This window comes from Microcaecilia unicolor, chromosome 2 (assembly GCF_901765095.1).
Source record: "Microcaecilia unicolor chromosome 2, aMicUni1.1, whole genome shotgun sequence".
NCBI classification, from domain to species: Eukaryota; Metazoa; Chordata; class Amphibia; order Gymnophiona; family Siphonopidae; genus Microcaecilia; species Microcaecilia unicolor.
The window spans coordinates 266,492,966-266,519,066 of record NC_044032.1 but is presented as its reverse complement, the minus strand read 5'-3'; the positions used below and the strand labels follow the sequence as shown (position 1 = coordinate 266,519,066).

Here is a 26,101-nt window from a genome sequence, read left to right as displayed (position 1 = left end):
TTGTAGTGCCTAATCCTGTCCATTGAAATCAGTGCTACAAGTCCCATAATGCACAAGGATGGGGTTTGTCAGAAATCTAGGACTGTACCAAAATCTCTAGCCTGGAGCTGAACTTTGCATCCCTCAAAAAGTCTATAATCTGCTATTTAAATAGACATGAGGAAAAAGCCACTGCTATTTAGATAGACATGAGGAAAAAGCCACTGCTTGAGCAAGTTTCATTATGCAGAAATGACAGCATGTGCTCTGTGGCAGGTCCACTTTTCTGGAAATCAAATCAAAATAATTCTTATTAACTGTCATCTCCCCTTACCAGGGTTCAGTGCAATGTACAATAATGAATAAAAGTACTAAAATATAAAATGTTTACAATACAGTATTGATAGTCAAAAAATAAATCGGACATTCTTGAGAAAGGGAGGACGTAATGTCATTTGATCTCGCAAATGGGATGAAAGTTTCAGTTTCTTTGGCCTATCTTGAGGTTCTTTTACTAAGGTGCACTAGTGTTTTTAACTTGCACTAAAAATCAGCTGGTGCTAAACGCCAAGACATCCATTATATTTCTATGGTCATCTCGGCGTTTAGCGCCAGCTGATTTTTAGCATGAGCTAAAAAAGCTAGCGCACCTTAGTAATAGACTCCCTTAACCAGTAGTTCAGAAGTAAACCCATACAATATCTGAAAAAACAAGCAAACAGCTTTAAAAGTAATTCTTTCCCTATGTAATTTGGTAATATATGATGAAATGCTGCTATATCTTGTGATAGTCACATCCAGGATAGTTGGGTTAAGGCAGTTTCAGTCTGAAATACAAGTCCCAGAAGGCATTGCAGGCAAGGAGCTAGGGGGTGAGATGAAGAACCCGGACTGGACTCTTGCAATGGGAGAAGACATGGGTGTAAGCTGGCAGGATGTGTAGATTGGCTGCCACTAGGGGGAAAGAGAGACAGGAAACCCTGTGTGCAGGAGCTCATCATTAGTCTAATGCTCAACTCAGCTGGTATGGGTGTGGGGGAAGCTAATGGAAGAAGAATGATTGGTTGTGAGAGCAGAAGCCAGGGATTGATTAGGCAGGTGGGAGAGAGAAGCAGAAGGAGAGAAGCAGTTGCAGGCTGAAAACCCTTGGGTAAGAGAGGTCCCTAAAGTACTGAAGCAGGCTGAAATCCCTTGGGTGTGAAGAAGTCCCAAAAGTATTTGCAGGCTGAAAATCTTTGGGTAAGGGAGGTCCCTAAAGTATTGAATTTACCAGTGAAGCTGATGCAGGGTGAAATCCCTTGAGTATGAGGAGTCCCTAAAGTATTGAACTCTCCTGAAGGTAAAGAGAGTAGAAGGTAGAAACTGCTGCTTTGTGATTTAACTGTGATGATGAACTGAAAGAACTGCTTCTGTTTGGAATTGAACTACTGTTTATTGTGCACTGGATAAAGAGCCCAGACTGGAGCTGACTGTGAGCCTGTATTGAATCCTGATATGTGCTGATAGCCTACTGCTTGAAGGGGACTATTTGCCACACACTTTCAGGTGGCTTACATGTGCTTAAGATTGAAGGTGAATGCTGCTGTTGGAACTGTGTATCAGGTCTACTAGAAACCTGCATGGAATAAAGTCTTTAAGATTGAAGTTGCGGGTGGACATTTATTCTTTGACTGTACCAGGAGCCTGTGGCTGGAGGAGATTGTTCTATCCTTGGCTGCACCTAGAGGTACCTGGTTACAATCTATTAAGTTTAAAAATCAATCTGACTGGTCACGTGATGTCGTGCTGAGAGAGCAGACGCAAGTGGGAAGAGCTCCCGGCTCGGATTGCCAAAACTCACCCTTCTAAAACATTCTGTTGGAACCAAAAGGTGGGCTTGCAAGGCACAACCCCTTCTGAAACATACACAGAAACAGTGAAGCTGTTTGCCCGCATTTATGACTACAAAAACGGCTCGCAGGGAGGAGAAGCTAGCAAGGTGCGACTCCAAGATGGTGGCGGGAGGCCCCTTTTTGGTCAGCTCTGCATGGGTTTCTGAAATTGTCACGAACGTAAAACAAGCTATCGATGACTTGCTAGATAAAAAAAATGCAAATAGTTTCGGACAAATTGGACAATGTCGATGGGAAACTGGAGGCCTCGAAAGGGGAGTTCTGGGCATACTGCTAGCGGATTTCTGACCTGGAAGATCAGGTGCAACAGTTAACAACCCTGACGGCCAAATTACAGGATAAACTGAAATCTCTTGAGGATAAGACGGACGAAATAGAGAATCACTCCAGGAGAGGGAATCTGCGGCTAGTTGGTCTTCCTGAGTCTATACCAGAGGCGGAGCTGAGGACATTTTTGGAGACATGGCTGATATCCGCCTTCTGGATGCAGCCAGCAGCGAGCCCCCTGTGCATAGAACTGGCGCATAGGTTGGGGCCTAAAAGATCAGCAGAGGAACGTCCACGTGTTGTAATCTGCAAGATTTTGAACTATGCACATAAGATGGATATTTTGAGAGCGATCAGAGCAAAAGGCCCCTTAACGTATGAGAATAAAACAGTTTTGTGTTTTCAAGATTTCTCAGCCCGGGTCTCGAGCTTAAGAAAGGCATATGCACCAGTCTGTACAGACCTTCATCGACGCCATATCCAATTTGCCCTGCTTTATCCAGCGTGCCTCAAGGTCTTTACGGTGGGTAAAACTCACTTTTTGGATTCTCCTGAATCGGGTAAAGCATTCCTCCAGGGTTGCCTACTTCAGCCAACCCCTAATGCTAAAGTGCGGTAAGAGTATGTGGACTGTGTAATCTATATTGCTGATGAATGTTGCGGGCCATCACTGTGTGGGCTTTTCGCAGGAGCGGTTTTTGCCATGGACTGTTTAAGAACTGAGAATATTGACCTTGGGGAGGGCGTATGCCCCGGCTATGTGGGCCCACGCCAAGGCCATAGTTGTTGTGTCTGGACTGTTTAGAGCGTTCCTGGGCCCACATGGAGGGCAAACAGCACTTTTTGTACTACACTTGTTTAGGCTGAGTTATTTCGCCAGGGTCTGCAATCTTAACCAGCCCCTAATACCAGACTGTGGAGAAAGCATGTGGATTGTGGGGTCGCTTGACTGAGGAATGGTGCTGGGCCTCGGTGGGGGCACATTTTACTGAAATGGGCCTGCGACTGCTTGACTTAGAAGCGGAATCAGGTGGGGCCTCTATATGGGGTCCTTATGGCTGAGTTATCATAGTTTATTTCTTTTTTGTATAGCTTCAGCCTAGATGTCAATTGGAAGGGTTAGGTGGGGATTTATGGGGTCTTTATAAGCCCTTTGCTCCGAAGGAGGGTTAGATATCCTTTCTTTCGTTACTAATTTTGTAAGACAAGAGAATGGGAACAAGAGTGGTGTGTGGGGGGGGGGGGGGGGTTCTTTTCCTTTTTCAGATGAGTTCGAGTGTGCGACTGGAGGGTTGTAAATTAGAAGGGGAGTGGGGAGGGTGAGTATGGGGTTTTTTTTTTTTTGCTATGTAAGCTGAGATAATATGATGGTTAGCTGTGTGTATGTGAGAGGGGGGAGGGTTGTTCGAATGTGAGGGTTTTGGTATGATTGATGAGGGAGAAGAGGGTTTGGGGTGGGACAGTAGGGTGAGGTCACGGAACTGATCATTTATATGTGCTGGTTAATATATAAAGGTTAGCGGTTTGTAAGTTCTAAGTGATAGCATAATGACGTTACAGACGGAACAATATTTTCATTTGTGCAACTGCAGGGGGGGTTTTTTCTCTTCTTTAGAATAATGATGTTCCTTTTCCTGGTTGTCGAGCTGATAAAGTGAATAATTTTGCTTATGGTTCATCTTGAGCTATGATCAAGGAGGGTGGGGGATGTACTCCGGGAGGGGGGGAGAGTCCCACACTGACTTTGTCCATCGAGTGTTTTGGACAGTTCAGGGTGGGGGGGGGGGGCGGGGGGTTGTGGAGGGCAAATGACTAAGAGGGAGGGAACTTGGTTTTGTTTGAAGGGTTGTTTTTTTTTGTTTGGGTGAGAGGTCAGGAGGGGGATTTTGGAGGAGGGTTTACTTTGTTTTGTTTGAGTGGAGGGGTCCTTTTGGGAGGCGGGATATGCGCAACTGGGAATTAGGTGACCATTTGCAAGGTTGTGGTTGGAAGGCCGCTCGCTGGGACAGCCTCCTGACAGCTATGGATCAATGGACTCTTGTTTTCCTTATATCAGATCAGATTATATGATGGGGGTTAAATGGGTATCCTGGAATGTTAATGGGGTGTCCTCATCTATTAAAAGACAAAAAAATTCTGCAAACTCTAAATCATCATAAAGCAGACATTGTGTTCCTGCAGGAAACTCACCTTTCGGCTGTTGAGCATTTTTAAGTTCAAACGCTGGTAGGTGGGACAAATTGCAGAGTCATCTGCTGTGAATCGTAAATCTGAATTCCTGTTGCTTGTTCGGAGGGGATTGGACTTAGTTATGCATCAGACTTGGAAGGATCCTCAGGGAAGATTTTTGCTTCTCAAAGCATCCCTTAATAAAAAGCCTTTAATATTATGTAATGTGTATGGGCCTAATTTATATGATCATAAATGGGTGAGGGGCCTGATACGCAAGGTAGTCGACATGATGGACTTGCCAATTGTTATGGGAGGTGACTTTAATATGGTCCATGAGCCCTCTTTGGATAGATCCCGGGAGGTAGAGAGGGGTGGGGGTTCATGATATAGAGGTATCCCACTACTATGTTCGGGTCTGGACCTTCTGGATGTTTGGCGAGCTTTGTACCCTTCGGATCGAGATTACACACACCTTTCGAGGGCTCATGGCTCGCAGTCCAGAATTGATTATTGGCTTCTTTCCACTGGGCTGTTTTCACAAGTGTTGGAGGCTGGGATTGGCCCCTACAGTGTATCAGACCATGCCTTTGTGTGGTGTTCCTTGGAGTTTGGGGACTCTGGAGATCAACAATTTGTTTGGTCTTTTCCCCAGAAGTTATATTGGGATCCCCTGTTTAGAGAACAGTTACTGAAGAAGAGGGCGGATTATCATTTCCATTACAAGGAGTTTAGGCATCAGCTGCTTTTGTACTGGGAGGCAGCTAAAGCAGTATTGCGAGGGGAGATTTTGGCGTATTCTTCCTTTAAGCGGAAATCTAGAGACAGGGAGATTCTACGATTAGAAAAACAGCTAATTAAGGTAAGAATCCAGTATGGACGGAATCCCGACTGCCCACGTCCGTAACTCTTTGATTGCGCTTCAGACAACTCTGAATGAACTTCTGCACGAAAGGGCGATGAAATCAGTAAAGTATTATAAATATCAACTCTTCCTTCATGGGACTAAATCGGGAAAGCTCATGTCTAATTTGATCAAACAGGGGGATCTCGTATTATCGCTCAGATAGAAAAGGAAGATGGCTTATTAGTACGAACTGACGGGGAAATAGCAACAGTCTTTAGTCAATATTACCAACAGTTGTAAGGGCGTCAGCAGAAGATATCTATGGATGGAGATTTATATTTAGAGAACCTGGACTTACCAAGGTTGGATGAGAGGGAGGTAAATAAACTTAACATGCCCATAACGGAAGAGGAGGTGGCTCTGGTAATTCAGCAGAGTGCCTTATTTAAAGCCCCAGGACCAGATGGCTTTAGAGCTGAATTTTATAAACTTTTATCACCTTCAATTGTTCCAACCTTGCAATCTTACTTTGCGCAGTTCGTGTTGGAGGGAACCCTTCCACAGTCACTCCAATTGGCTCAGATAGTGTTACTGCTAAAACCTGGGAGGGATCCGGTAAAGCCTTCTTCATATAGGCCTATCTCCCTTTTGAACACGGAAACCAAATTATTTGCGAAAATCTTGGCCAGTCGTTTGGCTAAGGTGCTTCCTAAGTTGATTTCGGAACAGCAGGTAGGATTCCTTACAGGGCGCACAGTAACACACAATATGCATAAACTTTTCATTTCTATGGAGTGAGTGGAAAAGACAACTGCTCCGTCCTTATTGGTTAGCTTTGACACAGAGAAGGCATTTGATCGGGTTTACTGGGAGTTTCTCTTTACTGTCCTATGAAGGTATGGGTTTTCGGGCTTCTTTTTGGAGGCGCTTCAAGCGCTTTATAGCTCCCCCCGTGCAAGGATCCAGGTAAATGCTGCTCTATCTTCGGAGTTCGAGATACACCGAGGCACTAGGCAGGGCTGCCCTTTGTCACCCATGCTTTTTGTATTATCTATGGATCCCTTGATCAGGGATATTATGGGGAACCCTAACATTAAGGGAGTAAGAATAGGTCCTCATGATTTCAAGATCTCAGCATTTGCGGATGACTTGTTGGTGCATGTTGTGGAGCCTCAGACCTCACTAGAGACTTTAATGGAGTGTTTTATAGAACACGGGGACTTTGGGAGTTTCAGTTTGAATTTAGATAAATCTAAAGCGATGCCTAATCTGTTCGAGAGAATTGGGTGGGCTCCTTTCCATTGCAATGGGAATCTACTTCGTTTCGGTATCTAGGTATTCAGTTGCCTCGCAGCATGGGGATGCTTTATAAGGCAAATGTAACAGTTTTATTGGATCACTGTAAGACTGTTCTATCTAAATGGCAACACTTTCCTCTTTCGATTCATGGTAGAATTCAGTTATTTGATATGGTATTATTCCCGAAATGGTTGTATATCCTCCAAGTATTACAAATTAAGTTATTAAAACGTGATCTTAAGGCCTTACTGAGGATGCCATCTCATTTTTGCTGGGGGAGCCGGAAACCGAGGATGCCATTCAAGCAGTTAATTGGTTCTTGGAAATATGGAGGTCTGACTCTCCCCAACTTATCATTGTATAATTATGCATGCTTACTTCGTCATTTGGGGGATTGGGTTTTGGAAGAACAAGGTTACACTCCAAGAGAATATGAGGAGGCATTTTACTCTCCCTGGCATGTTAACTCTCTCCTGCATTGCCCCTCGAGATCCCTCCTGCTGTGGTTGAGGCACAGTGTGTTACTCCGATCGCTGCGTCTGACTTGGCGGTTCATGATTTTGTGGCTAGAAGGTCAGCCTGACATTTCGGACCAGCTTCCAATTGGAGGCAGTATGCAGTTTTCTCCAGGGAGGGAGAACGCTAGCTTCACTCGTTGGGCAACCAAGGGAGTTTTTTTGTTGCAACACTTTCTAGACTCTGAGGGTAGGTTGTTCTGGGAGGCCTTATTAACGAAAGGAGTTGCAGAGATGCGGGATTTGATGGCTTATCTTCAATTACGTCATTATGTACTTTCTTTGGATCAGGTGGCCCTTGTTCCGTCCTTGGGTGTAAGTTTGCAGGCATTCTTTGATAAATTTCGGGATGAGGGTCTATCCGTTTCTGGGTTGCTCAAAGCATTACAGTCGAGCTCCCAAACTCGGACATATGATGACCTTACTGCTAGGTGGGGTCGGGATTTGGGGATGTCAGGTATTGCCATAGAGCCTCTAAAGCTTATCAAGCACTAGCTCAGGTGGCCTAGGTGAAATGAGATTGCAGTCTTGCTCCAGTTCCAGGGGCTCTAGCGGACATATTCACATCGCTGCTCCCAGGAATTTGTGACTCGCACACCTCATCACTCATTTGTGACAAGGACACATTTGAGATAAACATCACTAGTACAAAAGGAAAATATTGCCTTGAGATAGAAGGAGTTCAGAGGAGGGTCACCAAATGGGGCATGGCTTGTACAAGCCATACACAGAGAGACCGAAGAGATACTCTGTAAAAGGAAGATAGGATGCAAACATTATTGGCTAAGTAGCATTTCCAAGTTTATTTAAAATTTGATATATCTGTCTAATCAGAAGGGTTTCTATGGTTTACAATATCTAATTAGAAAAGAGATTGCAAAAAACTCAAAAAATAGGAGAGAGAGCTAAAATATACATATATAAATATCTACAACTAGTGATGGTCATCCCAACCCCTGTCTGGATCCACGAAGTAATCGGAGCTGTAACAAACATAATTCATACCTAATTGGATAACTGTGATCCAAAGGCCTCTTGGAACAAAAAAGATTTTAACTTTTTTTTGTACGTTCAAGCATTCTTTTATTCATTATTTAGAACAAACAAACAAAATACAAAAATGAAAAGATACAAATCGAGAAAAGGGATAAATACAGCAAAAACATCCTTGCATGTCATCACAAGATAAATAACATTTATTTCCTGAATTTTTATTGATGATAAAATTATAAGAAAACTCATCCTATACAGTTGTTACACAATGAATAAAGTGTTAAAAGCTTATACCAAAGCTAATGGAAAATTCCTTCAACAATTATTTTTCAGATTTCTCCCCCTCCCTGCCCTCCTACCTATGGAAATATTGTTTATTCAATATGCAGATCACTTTGTTTTAACCCTTCCCAACAACACTGCCCCATAAACCCTTCAAAGTACACGAAAACCCTTTACCACAAGACATCAGTAATCATAAAACACCCCCCCCAACCCATTCAACCAAAGCCATTTTTTAAAAAAACATGGAAACAGCAGAGAGAACTTCTGTTCTTATATCCCTCCCCCTCCCCCCCCCCCCCCCCCCCCCCCCGAGAAAACAACTTCCATTCCCTCCTTCCCCCCTCGGAGCCCCATATTTCTGTTCTAGCCCCAAACTCATAGAGGTGGGTAGTAATGAAGTACTTGTACTTCGTTACAGTACTTAAGTACAATTGTCAGTACTTTTACTTATAATGAGTTACAATTTTTTTTGCAATACTTTTTACTTGTAACTCGTTACAAATATGCAGTACTTTGTAAGGAAGGTACAATTCAAGAAAGTATTTTTAAAATAAAAGTATCTTCCATATCTATGCAGCTGATTGGGCCCAAACTTCTGGTCTCAAAAACAGCTGAGCTGTGACTGGAAGTTCGGGCCCAATCAGCTACAAGCCAGCATCTGATATCTTTGTTCCCCTCCCTTCCCTGCCCTGAGGCTGGCTCTGCCCCCAGCAACCCCAAATTTGAAACTCTTAATGAACTCCCTCTGTTTTAAAGCGGAAACCCTCCCTCCCTGACCTACTATAGGCCCGTCCCTGAGCCCACCTTACAGCTGTGGTGAGCTGGGACAGGAGCAACCCTCCTCTGCCACGCTCCCCTTCCACGGAGTGGCATCTCCTCCCTTTCTTGACCCCCCCCCCCCCCAAGTCTACCTTCAATTTGTTCTAAAGGTCTACTGGCAGCAGCAGTGATTCACATGCACATGATTCCCTGCCACTCACCCCAGTGTTGTCTGTCTATTGAGGCTTGCTCCAGTGGAAACAGGAAGTTAAGGAAGGGAGGAGATGCCGTCTGGGGGGGCGGGGCTGTTTGAGGAAGGAAGAGAGGAGATGCTGCTGGGGGAGGGGATAGAAGGAGAAACTCAGGGATGGGGGGAAGAGGTTTGAGCAAGGAGGTTGCATGAAAATAGGAGGTGGGGATGCTGCATTCACGCTTTCGTTCTTTATGGCTGGTAGCATTTTTATTTAAATCTCACTTATATTTTCAAACATGCCAGCTTGTGCAGCATATGGATGTACACAGAGGAAGTTGAATAATGTTTCATAGCTGGAGCTGTAATTTGTCTTATAAATCGTAATCATTTGGAGGGGCTGGTTATAGGGACAACCTAGCACTGTTATATTCGTGCAGAGATTTGTTTTCTCTTAGAAACTCTGAATGTTGAGCACCTGATTCTCATAACATGATGTCTGTTTTACTTTACTATTTATTTATTACTTTATTTATGACATTTATATCCCACACTAAACATGAATTAGGTTGACATCTGTCAGCATTTAAGATCTTTTTTTTTTCCTGTGCTTAGATCAGTAGAAAAAGATGGCATGTGGGAACTTGCTCATTTTTGTTTTGTGGATTGCAGTGGTATATTATAAAAATGCACTTGATATCTTTGTATTACTACTATTTAAAAGACAGATATTTAATAATGAGGGCAGAGCTACCTTTATGCAGATGTCTAGAGTCAGTCTAAATGTGCCAACATTGTCCAGTTCAGCACACTATTCACCAAGTTCATACAAAGTTAAGTATGTCCAATGGAAAATAAATCTGTTGGCTCAAGGTGAATCGTAAGGGTCGTGGAACAATTAGGTATAAGTTGTGTTGTTTCTGACTTGTTTTGGACTGCCTTGGGTCCTGCTGATCAGTACATCTGCTGTCTGGAATTTTGGAAGATGGAAATGAAAAAAACAAATTAAGTTTTGGATATACTCTGTTTACTTTTGCAGTGTGTGTATGGATGTCTGCTGTGGTGTTAAAGATAATAGTCAGAAAGCCTTCAGAATAAGACCTGTATGGGGAATTATCCCAGTGCAGGGCAGCTTGTGACAGGTGGCGTGACAAAGTGACTACGAACTCGAGCAGGTCGTAGGTTCATCCAGACCAACATCCTGCCTCTGTTTAGAGGAAATGAATGAGAAAGAGGGCATATGTAAAACTGTCCACCCATTGATTCACAGTTTGCAGCTGTCATGCTGGCCATTGAACTAGTGTAATACCCCTGACCCTCATGGTGAATGCTTGTTGTAATCCCAAATGGTCCTCCTGCTATGGCCAGCTCTCCAGTGATACCCCTACTGGTGGGGCACCATTAAATAATTAACTGACTGAGAATATGATTTTATTCTGTCTTTAGTATTGTTTTGTACTCAATGATAGCTATTGCTACACTGCTCAAGTGCGTATGCCGCCCTTTCTATATCAGCTGTCTATGTGATGGTATGCTTTTTATGATTAACAATCAGTTGTGTTCTGCTTTTCACTCTGCAATTCTTTTATATTTATGAAGGATGGTATTTACGTTTTTGTGCATCTTAATATGTTCAAACTTTTATGTATTTGTTCCATTGTACCTTCAGAGGTCTAGGCAGATCACATTGATATGTACATATTCACAATATAGTACTGCTGCTTGTAAACATACTAGATTCTGTGGTCCAACTTGTTAAGAATACTTTTTACTTTGTAGTAAAAAAAAAAAAAAGTAGTTTTAAGAGCTGTACTTTTTTACTAGAGTATTTTTTTTGGGGGGGGGGAGGGTAAGACTTTCTACTTTTACTTCACTGCTTTTTGAAGCCAGTACTTTTACTTTTTAATTAAGTACTTTTAAAAAGTAACAAACCCTCTCTGCAAACTCATACCCCTCCTTCTACCCAAGCCCCCTTCCCTTTCCCACTATTCCTTAATATTAAAGAGCCCATGTCTACTGCCATACTTTATCATATCAGTATTCAACCTATAAATGCCTAGGTAATCCCCCCCCCCCCCCCAAAAAAAAAAGAACATTCAGAATTTGGTTTTGAGCCCTAGGGGATAGTGCTTGTATAGTCTTTCCAAATGTCCAAAAAACATCAACGACACTTACGCAAGCCATTCACCCCTTGAAGTTCCATCAAACACAGATTTTAAGAATACATTTCAAAGCAACCACTCTAGATTTTTGAACCAGCAATCACTCTCAAATTTTGCTCCCAACCCAAACCCCAGGACTGACAGTTGATATTTTGTCCCAGTATCCCATTAAGGAAACGAACAATGGTATCCCAAAAAGCTCAAATTCGAGGACATTTCCAAAAAACATGTCCCAAGTCTCCCTTAGAGGATATGCACTTTTGACACTGAAGAGATGCTACACATCCCATCCTGTACGCTGTATGCCAGCGGTTCCCAAATGGTGCGCCACAGTGAACTCTCAGGGGTGCCGTGGCATATTTTCATGTTGAGCCGCAACTATTGAAAGCCCCGTTGGTCTCTGAGGTCAGCAGCAGGCTACAGCAATAAGCAATGTGAAGACTGTGGGACCAGTTTCCTGCACGCCCTGCTGCAATCTCTGACAGTCACACCTCCTCTGATGCAAATTTTTGATATTGGAGGGATGTAACCGGCAGAGTTAGTGATGATGATGTGCGCAGGAAACTGGTCCCACAAGCTTCACATTAGCTGATGGTTTTGGCCTGCTACCTATCTGGGAAATCTGCAGAGGGGGAGTGGGAAAAAGGCAGAGAGAAAACCACGAGTGATGCTGACTTAGGGAGAGGGGCAGAGAAACATAGCCAGAGACAGAGAAAAAAAGATGAAGGCTAATGAAGGATGAGGGAAAAAGGGGTAATGCTGGATGGGGGAGAAGAAACAAAAGAGAGAGAGAGGGGTAATGGTTAATGGGGGGCTTAGGCTGGTTGGAAGGGGGAGCAAGAGAGGGCAGAGGCTGGATGGAAGAGGGAGAGAGAGAGGGAGGGCAGAGACTGGATGGAAGAAGGAGAGGAGGGCAGAGGCTGGATAGAAGAGGGGGAAGAGGAGGGCATGCATGGGAATGCAGGTGTTGGTGGCTGAAGCATGCCACAGATTTGCTTGCGGCGCAGGCAGCATTGATCTTGGGCCTTGGGCATTAGACCTCTTCAGCTGGCAGGGCTTGGGCATCTCCACCAGCAAAGGTAGGACTCAGTGCTGTTGGGAGTGGTGGGAGGGGAGACTTGAGAGGAAATGTATATCCTAGGGGAACTGTAACCCAAGAACATTTGGGAACCAGTGCTCAATGTAAAACCCTATACCAACAACCCCTCGTTTTGGTTCTTCGCAGTCATGCCCTTATTGATTTCAACCCAAACCTTCTTATCTGTTTAACATTTGTGTGTGTCTTGACTAAATAGCAAGTTGCACTGTGTAGGGTCTCTCTGTTATGTCTATCTGTACAATTTTGCATATGTCTTGTAGTGCCACAGCTGCAGAGTGAACTCGTAATATTAGTAGACACTTGAGTAGGATCTGTGGCAGCACAGCAGGTAGGTATACATGTGCAGACTGGCCAGGCCCACGAGAGAAGACCAGCATTGCAATGCTAGACATTAGATTAATTTGCATTGCACCCATTGCACATATTTTCTTGCTTGCCTCTTTGTCTTTAAGGTACGTCTCGCTTGAGCAAGCTGCTTGAAACAGATGTCTCTCACGGGATTTCTTGTGGCTGAAATTGTCTAACTCTCCTAAGGCACTCTGTGTGGTGTGTTCTGCTCTATTTTAAATATGTAGTATGTCAAATTTAATAAACATGAAAAATAAGATACCAGGCCTTGCCCTATGTAATAATGCAGTGTTGGAGATAGAGTGCAGCATGTCGGCCTGCACATAAAAGAATATCAGCGGGGGAGTGGGTCAGAGTTGCTAAGTTTTATTTGGAGCACATTTTCTTAGTATTTCTTGGGAGGGACTGTAGGAAAGGAATGGTTGTCCAGGAAGCTCACAGGGTATGATAAGTTAGATACCACAGAAGCTGCTGCGAAAGATTGATATGCAGAGCAGAAATTAAATGCATCAGTGAGTGCAGGCGGAGGGAGGGATTTAGTAACAATTAGCAGACTTTCTGCACATCAGGATCACAGAGTGGATTTGATGTGCTGTTTTCTTTTTTTTTTCATGCTTTTATTGCTTATAAAAATACAAGAAAGGAACTGTACAAAAAAAAAAGAATGTAAGATTATATAACCATACAAGTGGAACAATTGGAAAAATCACTTCAGAGGTGTTCTGTTTCTAGCCTGATGCAGTCCACGATTTCCCACATTGTCCTAGGTTTTCTCTGTTGCGTAGCCATTGTGCGTAGGAATTGCTTTCTGTTCGTTTATCATTTTGCAATCTCCAATTTACTTATCATTCTTAGAAACGACTCGGAAGCTGTATGAGAAAAAAATCTATGCATTTGAGTCGCAGAGGAAAAGAATGCCCCCCATGGAAGTGACTTATGATGACCCAGGTGAGTTCAGGTGTCAATGGATAGTTGTAAGATGGAAGCAAAGAGGGGGGTGGATTTTATCATCAGGAAAAGAAGCCCTAGAGTCTCTGTGCACACCATTCATTGGTTTTATCTTATTCAAGTGCTGGGACATGAACGTTGCATCCTTGTGGCATGTCTTTTTGGTTTTGTGGAGGAGTTCCTACGTACATTTTTCTTTTTACAGGTACACTACACTGGCCCTTTCCACCTAGTTCAGACAAATTGTGAAGTTTTAGATGATAGGGTGTACCAATGGCAGCTGACAGACCCTACTTCCTAGAGAAAGCTAGCTAATCTCACACTTTCTTTCCCATATGCACATGCTCAGAAAGAAACAAGAGTAGAAAGCAATTTACAGTAAAGTAAAGAAGAGAAAAATGTTCTCCTGACTCCTAAAAATTGTGTCTGGCACCTGAGTGTCAGTCTGGTTTTCCACCTTTGAATGTGTGTATGTGGGCTTTTTGTTCCATTGGAAGGGCATTGACTGAGTCCTTCTCGTGACTCTTCCTGGTTTTCCACTTTTGACTGTGTGTATGTGGGCTTTTTGTTGCATTGGAAGGGCATTGACTGAGTCTTTCTCGTGACTCTTCCTCTGCCCTCTACTGTTGTTTAGTATTTGCAGAGCTAGCAAGGAAGAGGTGAAAAGTGTCCAGGGAGAAGTACAGCCCTTCTCATTTGAGGCAAGGGCAGAGGAAAGGGGGGCTGCCATGGCCAGTCCCCATTTAACCTGAGCCCAGAGCCCTGCTGACACTGTTGACAAGGGAGCCTGTGACTTGTACCTTTTACTGCAGTTTATAAGCATTTTCTTATCAGCTCGTGTGTTGTGACTACTTATTTTTTGTTTGTTTAAATGGGTTCAATTCCCACCTTGGGCTTCTGCTCCCTTTACTGGTTGTGAAGTTTCACTCATGGCCCCATCCATTTGGAAGGAGAATAGAGTACCATTGTCACAGTAACTCTTGGTGGCAGTCTATAGAGCAGTACTAGAAGTATCTCTACAGGGAATGCTGGCCATATCATGTTTGCTCTCTGCCAAAAGGAGGCACTATACTAAACCTCTGAGACAGAAAACACCAGAAGCTGTGCAAAGGCTCTCAATGAGTGCCAGGAGAAAAACCCAGAAAGAGCAGCCATAGGGTAGAGGGGAGCTAGGGAATTTTCTGGGAGCGGTTTTAACAGAAGGACTTCCCTTTTCAGATTCTGGCTCACACCTGTACAGGAGCAACAGGTACTACGACTCTCCAGCGGTGGAGCAGTATGGCAGGCACAGCTACCCCTATGGGGAGAATGGTGAGGGATGCTTGTTGCTTGGTAAGCTCAAGGGATGGGCTTACCTGCATGGCTGCAAACTGCATGCCTGGGGGAAGGACGTGCATGAGTTTTGTGGCAGGACCTCACCTTAGCCCTGGACACACCAGACAGGGTTTTGATTTTCTGATAGATTTTCCCTTCTCAAAAATCTGCTGTGTGAGGCTAGAGAGACCAGTGACTGATTTTAGGGTTAGTAGGTACTCTGGTCCCTTCCAAGCCCCTCACCCCCCCACCAATGCATCTGTGCATTTGTAGATCCAGTTTATGTAAGGAAAACAGGAGCTAAAAGCCCACAGATCAAGGGTGACCAACGCTTCATACAGCAAGAGCCACAAACCAGAATGCACAGTAGCAGGGGTGAGGGGGATTCTTCCCTTCTCTCACTCCTAAGAAAGGGCAGAGTGGAGGAGTAGCCTAGTGGTTAGTGCAGCGGACTTTGATCCTGGGGAACTGAGTTTGATTCCCACTGCAGCTCCTTGTGACTCTGGTCAAGTCACTTAACCCTCCATTGCCCCAGGTACAAAATAAGTACCTGAATATATGTAAACCGCTTTGAATGTAGTTGCAAAAACCTCAGAAAGGCGGTATATCAAGTCCCATTTCCCTTTCCCTTCATCCCTGACAGTCTCTCATTCTGTATCTCTCTCTCCCGCCCTGTCTCCATCAGCCTCTCTCTCTCCCCCTCCGTCATGTCTTTACTTTCTGTGTCTAAAGCACAGGGCAGAGCCCCCCCCCCCCTTTCTGGCCCAGCGATAACCCTGCTTCTTCCTCCCTTTGGCTGTGTTTCTACATGGGTGTTGTGGGTGGTGCCCCTTGAGGAGCTTGTAGCCTAGAATTTCCCCAAACTATAGGTCAGGACCCCAATTGGGATCAGAAACCTTGTCTTTGGGGGGTCACGGCCTGGGTGGGCTCTCCCTAGGTGCATAATATTTCTGGGAGTTGCACAATTTTATTTGGCCGCAATCATGGGGTCACGGCCATAAAAGGATTGATCAGCACTGCCACAGCCTGTGGTGTGAAGTGTGACTGGCCCAAGTGTTTCTTTATGCTGGTAACTAGGGAGAACAAATCCACAATATCAATATCTCTGGTAACATCCAATGACATATACACACAAACCAGGACTTGTAGCCACTAACTCAGAGAGAGTGCTTGAAACAGTTCACACCAGTATAATATAATAGAAATTTTTGTGTATGTAGAGTACCCTCAGATATTTACCAGTATTACTGCCGTCAATAATGCTGCTACAAAGTGGCATTGCACTTCTTTCATCGGGTAACTCTAACAAATTTTTTGGGAGGAGCAACATATGCTCATTTTTTTCATGCTTCCAAATCACCTCAGTGCTATAAAATCGCTTATCACTTTTTTAAAAATATATATACTAGGTGAAACCTGTGCACTTATCTTTACAAATTCTTGCCTCGCTGACAGAACTATCTTGCCATGCTGAAACATTCATCAATTGCCTTCCCCTGAAACCGCCCAGGCTGAATTAAAATTGCCTTTGTGGACTGGAAGAGAGAAGGACTTGAGTCAGTGGTTCCTAAACCTATCCTGGACGAACCACAACCAATCAGGTTTTCTGGATAGTCACACTGAATATGCATGAGAGAAGTTTGCATGCAGTGAAAACAGTGTCTGCAAATGAATCATGAATATTCATTGCAGATATCCAGAAAATCTGACTAACTGCGGTTTCCCCAGTACAGGTTTGTGAACCATTGGCCTGAGTGGTGGAAGCAGCAGTGGGAAGCTTTGTTGTGATTTCCACTGCTGCTGTGAAAGCCACTTAGGAGTCCTGGAACTGTGGCGGCTCTTTTAGTGGCTCATTGTGAAGCTGGAAGTAAAACCTAGTCGTGGTCTGCTAGAGGCTTCTGCTCCCATGCAGCCTGATGTGGGCAGACAGAGGCAGCAAAGGATGACAGGGAGCATGTGGAAACCCAGCACCCTGTCCAGAACTCCACACTGGAGGCTGTGTCTCTGATCCTTCTCATCTGTGTCAGCACTGCAAGCGTGATCAAACCTTGTGGGCTGTACACTGCCTAGATCCCAGTCCTAGTTTTGAACTCGCATCCCAAAACAATGTGGGATTTGAAGTGCCCGATCCTGCCCATTGAAATCAGTGCTGCAAGTCCCATAATGTGTCAGGATGGGGTTGTCAGAAATCTAGTACTGTCCCAAAATCCCCAGCCTGGAACTGGGTAACTTGGCATCTCTGATACAGTGGGTGTGCAGATTTTTCGTATAAGTATTCATTAGGGATATCCTGAAAGCATAACATGTTGACAGCCCTCAGACTGGGAGCGGAGAAAACCAAAGGCCTAGATGTTTTTGACTGTGAGTGATATATGAAATAAAATAAGTGCTAGCCTGTGAGTTTGAAATATGGTACTGGCTGTTTTACTGGGCCTTCTAGCTGAGCAGTCTAGTACAAAGGTTCACAACCCAGTCCTTGGGACACAGATAGCCAGTCAGGTTTTAAAGATATTCACAATGAATATAGATGAGATTGGTTTGCATGCACTGCCTCCATTATATGCAAATCTCTCTCATGCATATTCACTGTAGATATCCTGAAAATCTGACTGGCTTGGTGTGTCCTGAGGACTGGATTGAGAAGCACTGCCCTGGGTGCTTTGGATTATAGTGAACACCAGAAATAAACTTCCACTACCTTCACACCCCTCTGGCTAGATCAGACATGTTCTTTTACATCACTCTTTATCATTCCCCGACACTGCTCCCAGGAAAATGTTTCCTGTTCACTGCCTTCTACTTGAAGTCTGTCTTTGAAGACTGAGGGCTGGGTAGAAAGGGAAACTCAGACTATTAATAACTGTGTTGAGTAGCTGAAGCTAGTGTAGCATGTCACACTGCTGCTGCTCAGTGGTGGAAAGCCACGATTCTGTCCCACGCTGTAGCACTCACAGAGAACATTTTAACAGCTCAGCCATTTTAAGCACCCTCCTTTTTTTTTTTTTTCTGTTTCCTTTTGGGTTCTGCCACAGACTCAGAGCAGATGTATGAAGAAAGCTTCTCCACCACCAAGACATATGACGCTGAGCCGCCACGATACCGGGTAGGAAAGTGCCTCTACAATGTGGTTTTTACCGTGGGGCGCGGAGGATGCTTCACAGCCAATCAGGAGGCTGGACTGCAGGAAATCTCCTCCACTGATAAAGAGTTATTGCTGCTATCTGCAGACAGGACAATTACAGGCAGGCAGCACCATCATGCAAACCTCAGTTGAACAGGAGGAGTCCAGCCATGAACTTTTCATTGGGGTCTTACTGACAGGCTAGAGGGGCTGGATATGGACAATAGCTTTTTTTAGAGAGCTTTAACTGATGTAAATACTCATGTATTCGGATTCTCAGTCCGTTTGTATCACAAGACAGGAAGGGACTTTGGGTTTACCTCATGCCTTGTTCAGCATTAGCTCATGTCAAGTTACATTCAGGTACAGTAAATATTTTCCTGCCCCCGGGGCTTTGTCAGTGGTATACTTAGGTTGACTGCCACCCAGGGCGGGTCGCCGCTATGCCTCCTCCTCCCGGCACATCACACCCTCTCAGCTCTCACCCCCCCCCCCCCCCCCCCCCCCCCCCCCCCCCCCCCCCAAGTGCATTACTCACCACCTCCTCTGAAACACTTCATCCTCACCACCTGAGGGTGCACGGAGCAGTCGTGTGTCTGTCAGCTCCGCTGGTCCCCTGCCCCAGAACAGGAAGTAACGTCAGATGGGGCAGGGAACCGGCGGAGCCGACAGCCACACAACTGCTCCGTGCACTCCCTTGCTGCCTGCAGCTGGGGTGGACCGCCCCCACCATCCCACCCCTTGGTACAGTACTGGGCGTTTTGCACCAGTTAGCTGGCTTGAGCACATAGTGAAAAAATGAGTCTTATTCACCTCCTAACAGTGCAGAACACATTTAAATCCCCCAGGAATGAGGCTGTCAGCTATTCAGCGCAAAGAGTGCAGAAGACCAAAAGGCTTGAGGATGCTAAAAGGTTAGCTCATTCTGCAGTTTGTGTTACTGAGGATTTCATACCTGTTTCTTCTCTTTACGGTGTGTATATAAGACCCGCAACGTTTTCTAGGTTTCATAAGAGCATGGGTTAAAAAAAAAGAGAGAGAGAGAGAGAGAGAGAAAGACAGAACTGAAAGGGAGGTGTGCTGGAGCAAAGTGCTGCACTGTTCAGAGTTCCATGTTTGCACAGGTTCTGAGCACAAAAGAATTGTATCAGCACGTGTTCTGTGCATGATAATACTGGTGTGATAAAAATGTTATACACAGAGGGTTCAACTGGCAGCAGTGAGGGTTTTTTTTAGTCACCAATGTGATTCCTGGATATTCAAGTGCGATATTCATCATTTAACTGACTAAGCAGCACCACATAAAGATCACTGACTTTTATGCAGTCCAATTTAACGCTAAGCTTAGTCGATTAAGGGCTGAATATTGACATTTAACTGCTTAAGTGCCAACTCTGCCCACAGACTTCCCACAAAAGAGCCAGCTCTGTTTAGCAGCACTTAGCAGTTACGTGCTACTGAATTCAGCAGATAGCCCCAAACAAGTGATTTAACCAGTCAGGAGCTGTTTTTGTTGTCCAGTTAAATTGTGAATATAGACCCCAGAATAGCATTCCAGCACATGTGCAGCTGTTTCTTGTGCAGGTGCTGATGTGATCACAGGATATAGCTGCCGCTAGCCCTATGCACATGCATCCACATTAGGGCACAGTTTTTGTACTGGGCCTATTTGCAATGCTGTTTGGTTAGTGAATTAGGGAGCAAAACTTTGGTGTTACTCTTGCACGAGGAAGCTATATTCTAAGCATCAGCATTTGGTTCCAGTGCAAGGTTTCTGCATCAGCCCCTAAGTCTTCTCCTGGGGGTTGAGTGACTGGCCCAAGATCACAAGTTGCAGTAGTGGGATTTGAACCCTGACTTGCCTGGTTTTCAGTCCACTGCTCTAACCATTAAGCTACTTCTTCAAGACATTCAAGGTGGTGAGCAGATAGATAAAGTATTGTGCTATAGTCCTGCTCCACCATTGGCCCTTCCAGTTTTCCCCACCCCACACACAGTGGGAACAGATCCCAGCTTTGGCCTTCTTTCCCAATCTTCCCCCCAGGCCATCTGGTAGGAGGAATGGCATTTACAACCATGTTTCTTCTATGGTGCTAAGCTACCATAAGAATGAGACCAATGTAATAAGATAGCATTAAAAATCTGAGTTAAAATTAGCTTTGATTTTTTTTTTAATTGCAGGAGCTAAAAAATCAACTTACTACAGCATGTAGTAAGCTAATATTTATTCAAATGCGCCTTTAAAAATACCTGAGCTAATTGATTAGCCAAACTTTTACTGCAGGCTTTCCCCCTTCTTCACTTACAGTCATTGAGATGTATTAAAGATTTTAGCATGGGAGTTAAATGTTCATCTGAGATAACAGCCTCACTTTACTCAGATGATCCTAGGAGTGGAGGAATAGCTGCACAGCAAACTTTGATCCTGGTGAACTGGGTTCAATTTCCACTGCAGCTCCTTGTGACTCTGGGCAAGACCCTCCATTGCCCCAGGTACAAATAAGTACCTGTGTATAATATGTAAACCGCGTTGATAGTAAACCACAGAAAGGCGGTATGTCAAGTCCCGTCTCCTTTCCCTTTAACTACCTTGGCCAAGAAAAAAGAAATCCTTAGTGGCTCTGCTTCTTCTTTAGAAAAAAATCCATGGTGGCCTGAGTGAGTACTGAAGCTCCTCTTTACCCCCACCCTCTCAAGACAATCCCTGTTGGCCCAAGTGGACCTTGAAGCCTCACACTATCAGGAGACAGGAGAGTATCCATTTGCTTCTGCCTTGGGCCCCATCATCTTAGAAAATGGAACTCCTAACCCATAGTGGTACTACTACTTAACATTTCTAGAGTGCTACTAGGGTTACGCAGCGCTGTACAGTTTTACAAAGAAGGACAGTCCCTGCTCAAAGAGCTTACTACAAAATGTATGACATACTGCTAGCAGTAAGGTGATGCTGTCTTCTAAGATGGCTTCACCAGAGGCAGAAGCAAGTGGGTAGTGCTCCTTATAGGTGTCAGAACGGGGGGGGGGGGGGCACAGGTCCTGGCCCTACCAAAATTTGCATGAAAGCTGCCCGGCATCTCTAAACCTGTTATACAGAGCAAGGAGTTTGTTTTTTTCACTCCAGCTGCTCTGTCTGTCCTCTGCCGGCACGGTAGTTACTCTTTGCTTTTAACTCCTGCACAATGCCAGTGGCCAGAGCCAACAGAGGACAGTCAGAGCAGCAGGAGCAAAGAAACAATCTCCCTGATCTGCATCAGGTTTAGAGGTGCTGGGCAACTTGGAGAAGGAGATAGATGCTGGGAATGTGAAAAGGGGGCCGAGGGCCAGGGCTGACAAGGGGACAGGTAGGCATTCAGAGCTGGAGCTTGGAGATGGATCTAATAGAGGGGTAGGGGTTGAGAAATAAGGGCTAGGGGCTGATGCACAAGGGAACTGTTACTGATAGATGGTGGGGGTAACAGAAGAGGGCTGATGCTGGAGGCAGGTGGCAGACAGAGTTCAGATCTAACATAGGGATTGGAGATGAGGAAAAAGAATGGGAGTTAAGGGTTGGGCTTGGGAAAAGGGGTCTTGTGCTGGGCCTGTGAGAAGGGAAATAGGACTTGGTAATGAGAGGAGGCAGTTGGAGGTGGAAGAAGGAAGAGAATAATATATTCAATGTAATAAACATAAATTGAGTGGGTAAATCAAGGTGGGAGCTGGGGCACCCCTCAAACAAAAGGTGTTCCACAAACTATATTCTCCTGCCTTCCAGCTTGGGGTGAGGAGGGCCCACCAGGGATTTTTTTGAGAGGGAAGGGGCAGGCTTCAGGGCCCACTGGGGACATTGGAGACTCTCCTTTTGGCCAGGGTAGTTAGTCTTTCCACTTCAGATGACTGTTTAACTCTTGTGCTAGAATCTTTACTATATAGCCCTAGGGCTGTAATAAAGATTCAGCACTAAGAGGGACATAAAGCTATCCCAAAATTTAGCACGGTTTATTACATTAGGACTAGATAACTAGTTAGGTGGTTTGCATTCATTTAAATACTTGCCTTTTTTCCACTCTAAAACCTTTCTTACATTGGGCAGTAACCTTAGGGGAAAACCACTCAGAATAAGTAAGTGTTGGTGTGGTTTGTTACCCTGGGACTGATGAGCTGCATGGACCATACTGTGCAACTGGCCCCATATGGCAGAGAGAGAATTGTGAAGGGAGAGCTGAGCTGGGGTTTGTTTCTGCTGTAACTGAGCGGGCTGATACAGACAGTGAGAGAGCAGGACACAGCCACAGCTGGCAGCCTCCCCCAGATCAACTCAGACAAAGCATGGAATGGGAAGAGTGAAAGGGCTACAAAGGGAATGAGGGAGTGCAGGGAGTAAACAGGATGTGAGACTGGAGAGAAAGTAGTAGGAGATGTGAGAGCTGGGGGCAGGAGCGCAGTCAGACCTGTTATTTTGAGTGGGGCCCAAGTTAACCCAGGTGGGCCCTTCCCACCCCTGTCCATACATACAGTTTTTGGTTAAACTTTCCCTTTGCACCTGCCATCGTCATGCTTCTCCTCCCCCCCTCTGCTCAGCATCTACTTCTCTTCCCTGCCCCCCCCCCCCCCCCCCACACAACCAGCATATGTTCCTCTCTTCCCCTTCCGGCTGGCATCCGTTCCTCTCTTCCCCCCAACAGCATCCGTTTCCCTCTTTCCTTCCCCCCCCACTCCCACTGGCATCTGCTCCTTTCTCCCTCTTCAGTCTACCTCCAAGCTGTCGCCAGCAGTGATTCCAGTAAGCAGCCTGTGCCAGCCCTGCAGTATTCCCTCTACCGTGTCCTGTGAAGAAACAGGAAATTATGTCATCGAGGTGATAGCTCAAAGGTAGATGGGGCAGGGGTGAGGAATTTAGAGAGAGACGTGCAGCTGCCATGAGGGCAAGAGCGAGGCGTGAGACACCACCAGTGAGGTGCTTTATGGGCCACTAGACTGGGTGGGCCTGAGTCAAGAATGGGTGGGCCTGTGCCCACCCAGGGCCACCTGTAGCTATGCCACTGACTGGAGGTTGAGGAGAAAGGGGTGTGAGTGGAAGGGTGGAGAGATCTGTGAGTCACAGGAGGGGGATGGAGGGGTGTGTGGGAATTTCAGTGGAGGGGGAGGGTTATAGAGTCACAGGAGGGGAATGGAAGGGTGTGAGGGTCACAGAGGAGGAGGGAGTATAGGAGTGTGTGAGAGTCACAAGAGGGGGGTGGAGAGAAGTGTGAGAATTAAAGTAGATGGGGGAGGGGTATAAGAGTCACAGGAGGAGGATGGAAGGGTGTGAGTGAGGAGAAGGGGGTATAGGAGTGTGTGAGAATTACAGTGGATGGGGAGGGGTATATGAGAGTCACAGGAGGGGGATGGAGGGGGGTGTGAGTCAAAGGAAGAGGGGGTGGAAGCTACATCAAAGACCTGTGTTAGTAAATGGAGTGTGAGAGAGCCAGAAGAGGATGCAAAATTTATCAATCACAGCTTTTTATTTTATAAAATGCAATTCTAGACTTTTTTTTTTTCCTAGGGGACACAAGAGGTCTTTGATTCTGGAAACATGTAAGTGTCCAGTCTTGAAATCCTGCTATAAGCAAAGCTTGGATTGTATGTGTGTGTGAGGGAAGCTTGTGTTACAGAAGCATTGTGGCTGGAATAATGAGTCATGTAGGTAACAATACATCTTTATTGCCTTATCGGAAACTTATGAGCAACACCTACAGCCCTGAATGTACACTGCTTGGATAGCTTTCTTGCTTGTAGGTGGTATATAAGCCAGTCAGAAACTGACATAAACTCATCAAATGTAGATACAAGAATAAGGAAAATGTCTCCCCAAGATAACTTTCTTCTCCCTTTTAGTGCCACTAGTGAAGAACCACAATATCACTTTTTCAGGAAATCCGAAATGGCCTGTGTAGTTCAGCCTGTCTGTGTGTGTGTGAAAAATATCACACACAGAAATAATAGTGCCTTATAGTCTTTGTGCACACAGATGGGCTGATTTCCATTTCTGTATGTGTAACAGTGAGGTTTTCTTCGTTCTTGCAAAAATTAACAAAGAATTTTTATTGTAAAGTTGGCTACTGTTCAGACATGGGAGCTACCTGTCTTGCCTGAGAAAATGGTGACGGCCTTAGTCCATTGTGTTTGATGATACACATGGTTTAGCCCTGCAGTCCCTGTTCTTTGAGCTGATAAAAAGTCCCCGCCCATGGTTAATTGTTACATCTTGTTGAATGACATTGAGGTTGGCCATAATGCATTGTAGTTCTGGCCAAGTAAGTTCACTGGGTGTGCAAGAATAAAATACAAAGAGACTATTGCTTCTAGCTGGGCAGAAATTGGCTGGCATATCATAGACTAGAAAGGTTTACAGCTGAAGCTGATCAGAGCTGAGAAACAGGCTGTGTATCCTTAGCCTGACTCTCTAGAACTGAGCTCACTCAAAACTAAACTGTCTTGTCCTTCTGGGCACTGAATACTGTAACACTTGTACTGCTTCTGCTGTACTGTCTCTGTTCTGTGTTGTGTGTGTGTGTGTGTGTGTGTGTGTGTGTATATATATATGTGTGAGAGAAGCTTGTACTGCTGCCTGTGGTTGGGTAGTGTGTGTGTTTGTGTGTGCTGCTGCTGCTGCCTGAACTGTTCCTGTGGTGGGACAGTGTGTGTATGTGTGTGTGGGAAGCTATTACTGCTGTCTGTAGTGTATTTGGAGGGGGAATAGTCTACATATTGTAAACCTCTGATCCACACTGTTTGTTCTTTTCTAGCAACAGAAATTATTTCTCACAAAACACCTACCAGGATGTCTCTCAGTACAGAACAGCGTCGTCAGCTAGCCCCTCCCTCCGGGTGGAGCCGCGCAAGGCAATCAGGGAGAAAGAAGAACCACAAAAGAGACACCTCTTCCCACTCTGGCTCCAGCTGTTCCTGCTGCTCCTGTTCATTGGCTTTTTGGCCCTGGTTTATTTCTTTACGCAGTATAAGGATGAGAATCCTTTCCAGATATTGGAAGAGTGATTGTGACCAGGAGAGTCTTGCTCTGGTGGGATCTTACAGCAGGAGCAACATTGTAACTTCTCTCTATCTATACAGATCCCTGGGAGCTCCTGTGGGATCTCACAGCGGGAGAGACAGTGTAACTCCCCGTATCTGTTTTATGCAGATTCCTGGGAACTACTGCAGGACCTTACAGCAAGAGAAATAGTGTAATTCTCCTCTGTTTAATGTGAGATTGTTCAAGAGCTCCCAGGAGACTGCATTGCAGACTGAAATTGCCAGCCTCTCTGATAATCAAGTACTAAATTTGAAGGGGCTCTTTCACTTTAGAGAAAAGAGAGCACCATTTTTAACTTTTTTTAAGTGGTTTTGTATCAAGGTGTTTTGTGTGCTGTGCTTTTATTGTTTTCACTTACATTTGAAATAAATTAGTATATTCTACAATTGAGATGTTCCACTGGGCTTCCCTCACCAGGCAGTGCAGCACTTAGATACCTTGTGGATGCTGTTGAAAACTGCAGCTCTCATGGCACCAGCATCCCCCCTCCCCCACAGTAGAGGTGACAGATGGAAGAACAATGACACAAGGGGAGAGGAAGAAACTCAAAACCAGGGTGAAGTGGGATGGCGGAGACACATGGGTTCAGTTATCAGCTCAAGTCTTCTGTTTTCCAGATGGACTGGGATTGGAGATGCTGCAGAATCATGAAAGAGCCAGTTATCTTGCAGTCCCTGGGCCTGCATTACCCCATTCAATGGTGACACCCAGTGGCTGGATTAGGGCCCATGACCGCAGAACTCTAGAACAGAGTGGGCAACCATGATCCTCAAGGGTTACAACCAGTGTTCTTTCTAACTTTTTCTGGTCCATGTGCACACACAAAGCATTTTGTGCACAATTTTTCATCCTCGACTTGTGGG

General features: G+C 45.0%; 1 protein-coding gene across 4 annotated transcripts in view; it reads left to right on the top strand.

The window, feature by feature from the left end:
• The window catches only part of EMD (emerin), a 41,957-nt gene extending 16,329 nt beyond the window's left edge, over positions 1 to 25,628 (top strand). For 3 of the 4 annotated variants that reach the window (XM_030194116.1, XM_030194117.1, XM_030194118.1), the window contains exons 4-8: positions 13,660 to 13,752; positions 14,971 to 15,063; positions 18,099 to 18,169; positions 23,709 to 23,740; positions 24,952 to 25,628. In XM_030194116.1, coding sequence (XP_030049976.1) covers positions 13,660 to 13,752; positions 14,971 to 15,063; positions 18,099 to 18,169; positions 23,709 to 23,740; positions 24,952 to 25,201 — 539 coding nt within the window. In that variant the 3' untranslated portion in view covers positions 25,202 to 25,628. The remainder of the gene's footprint in view (positions 1 to 13,659; positions 13,753 to 14,970; positions 15,064 to 18,098; positions 18,170 to 23,708; positions 23,741 to 24,951) is intronic. The other variant, XM_030194119.1, reaches the window with a different exon arrangement.
• Positions 25,629 to 26,101: the final 473 nt, after the last annotated feature.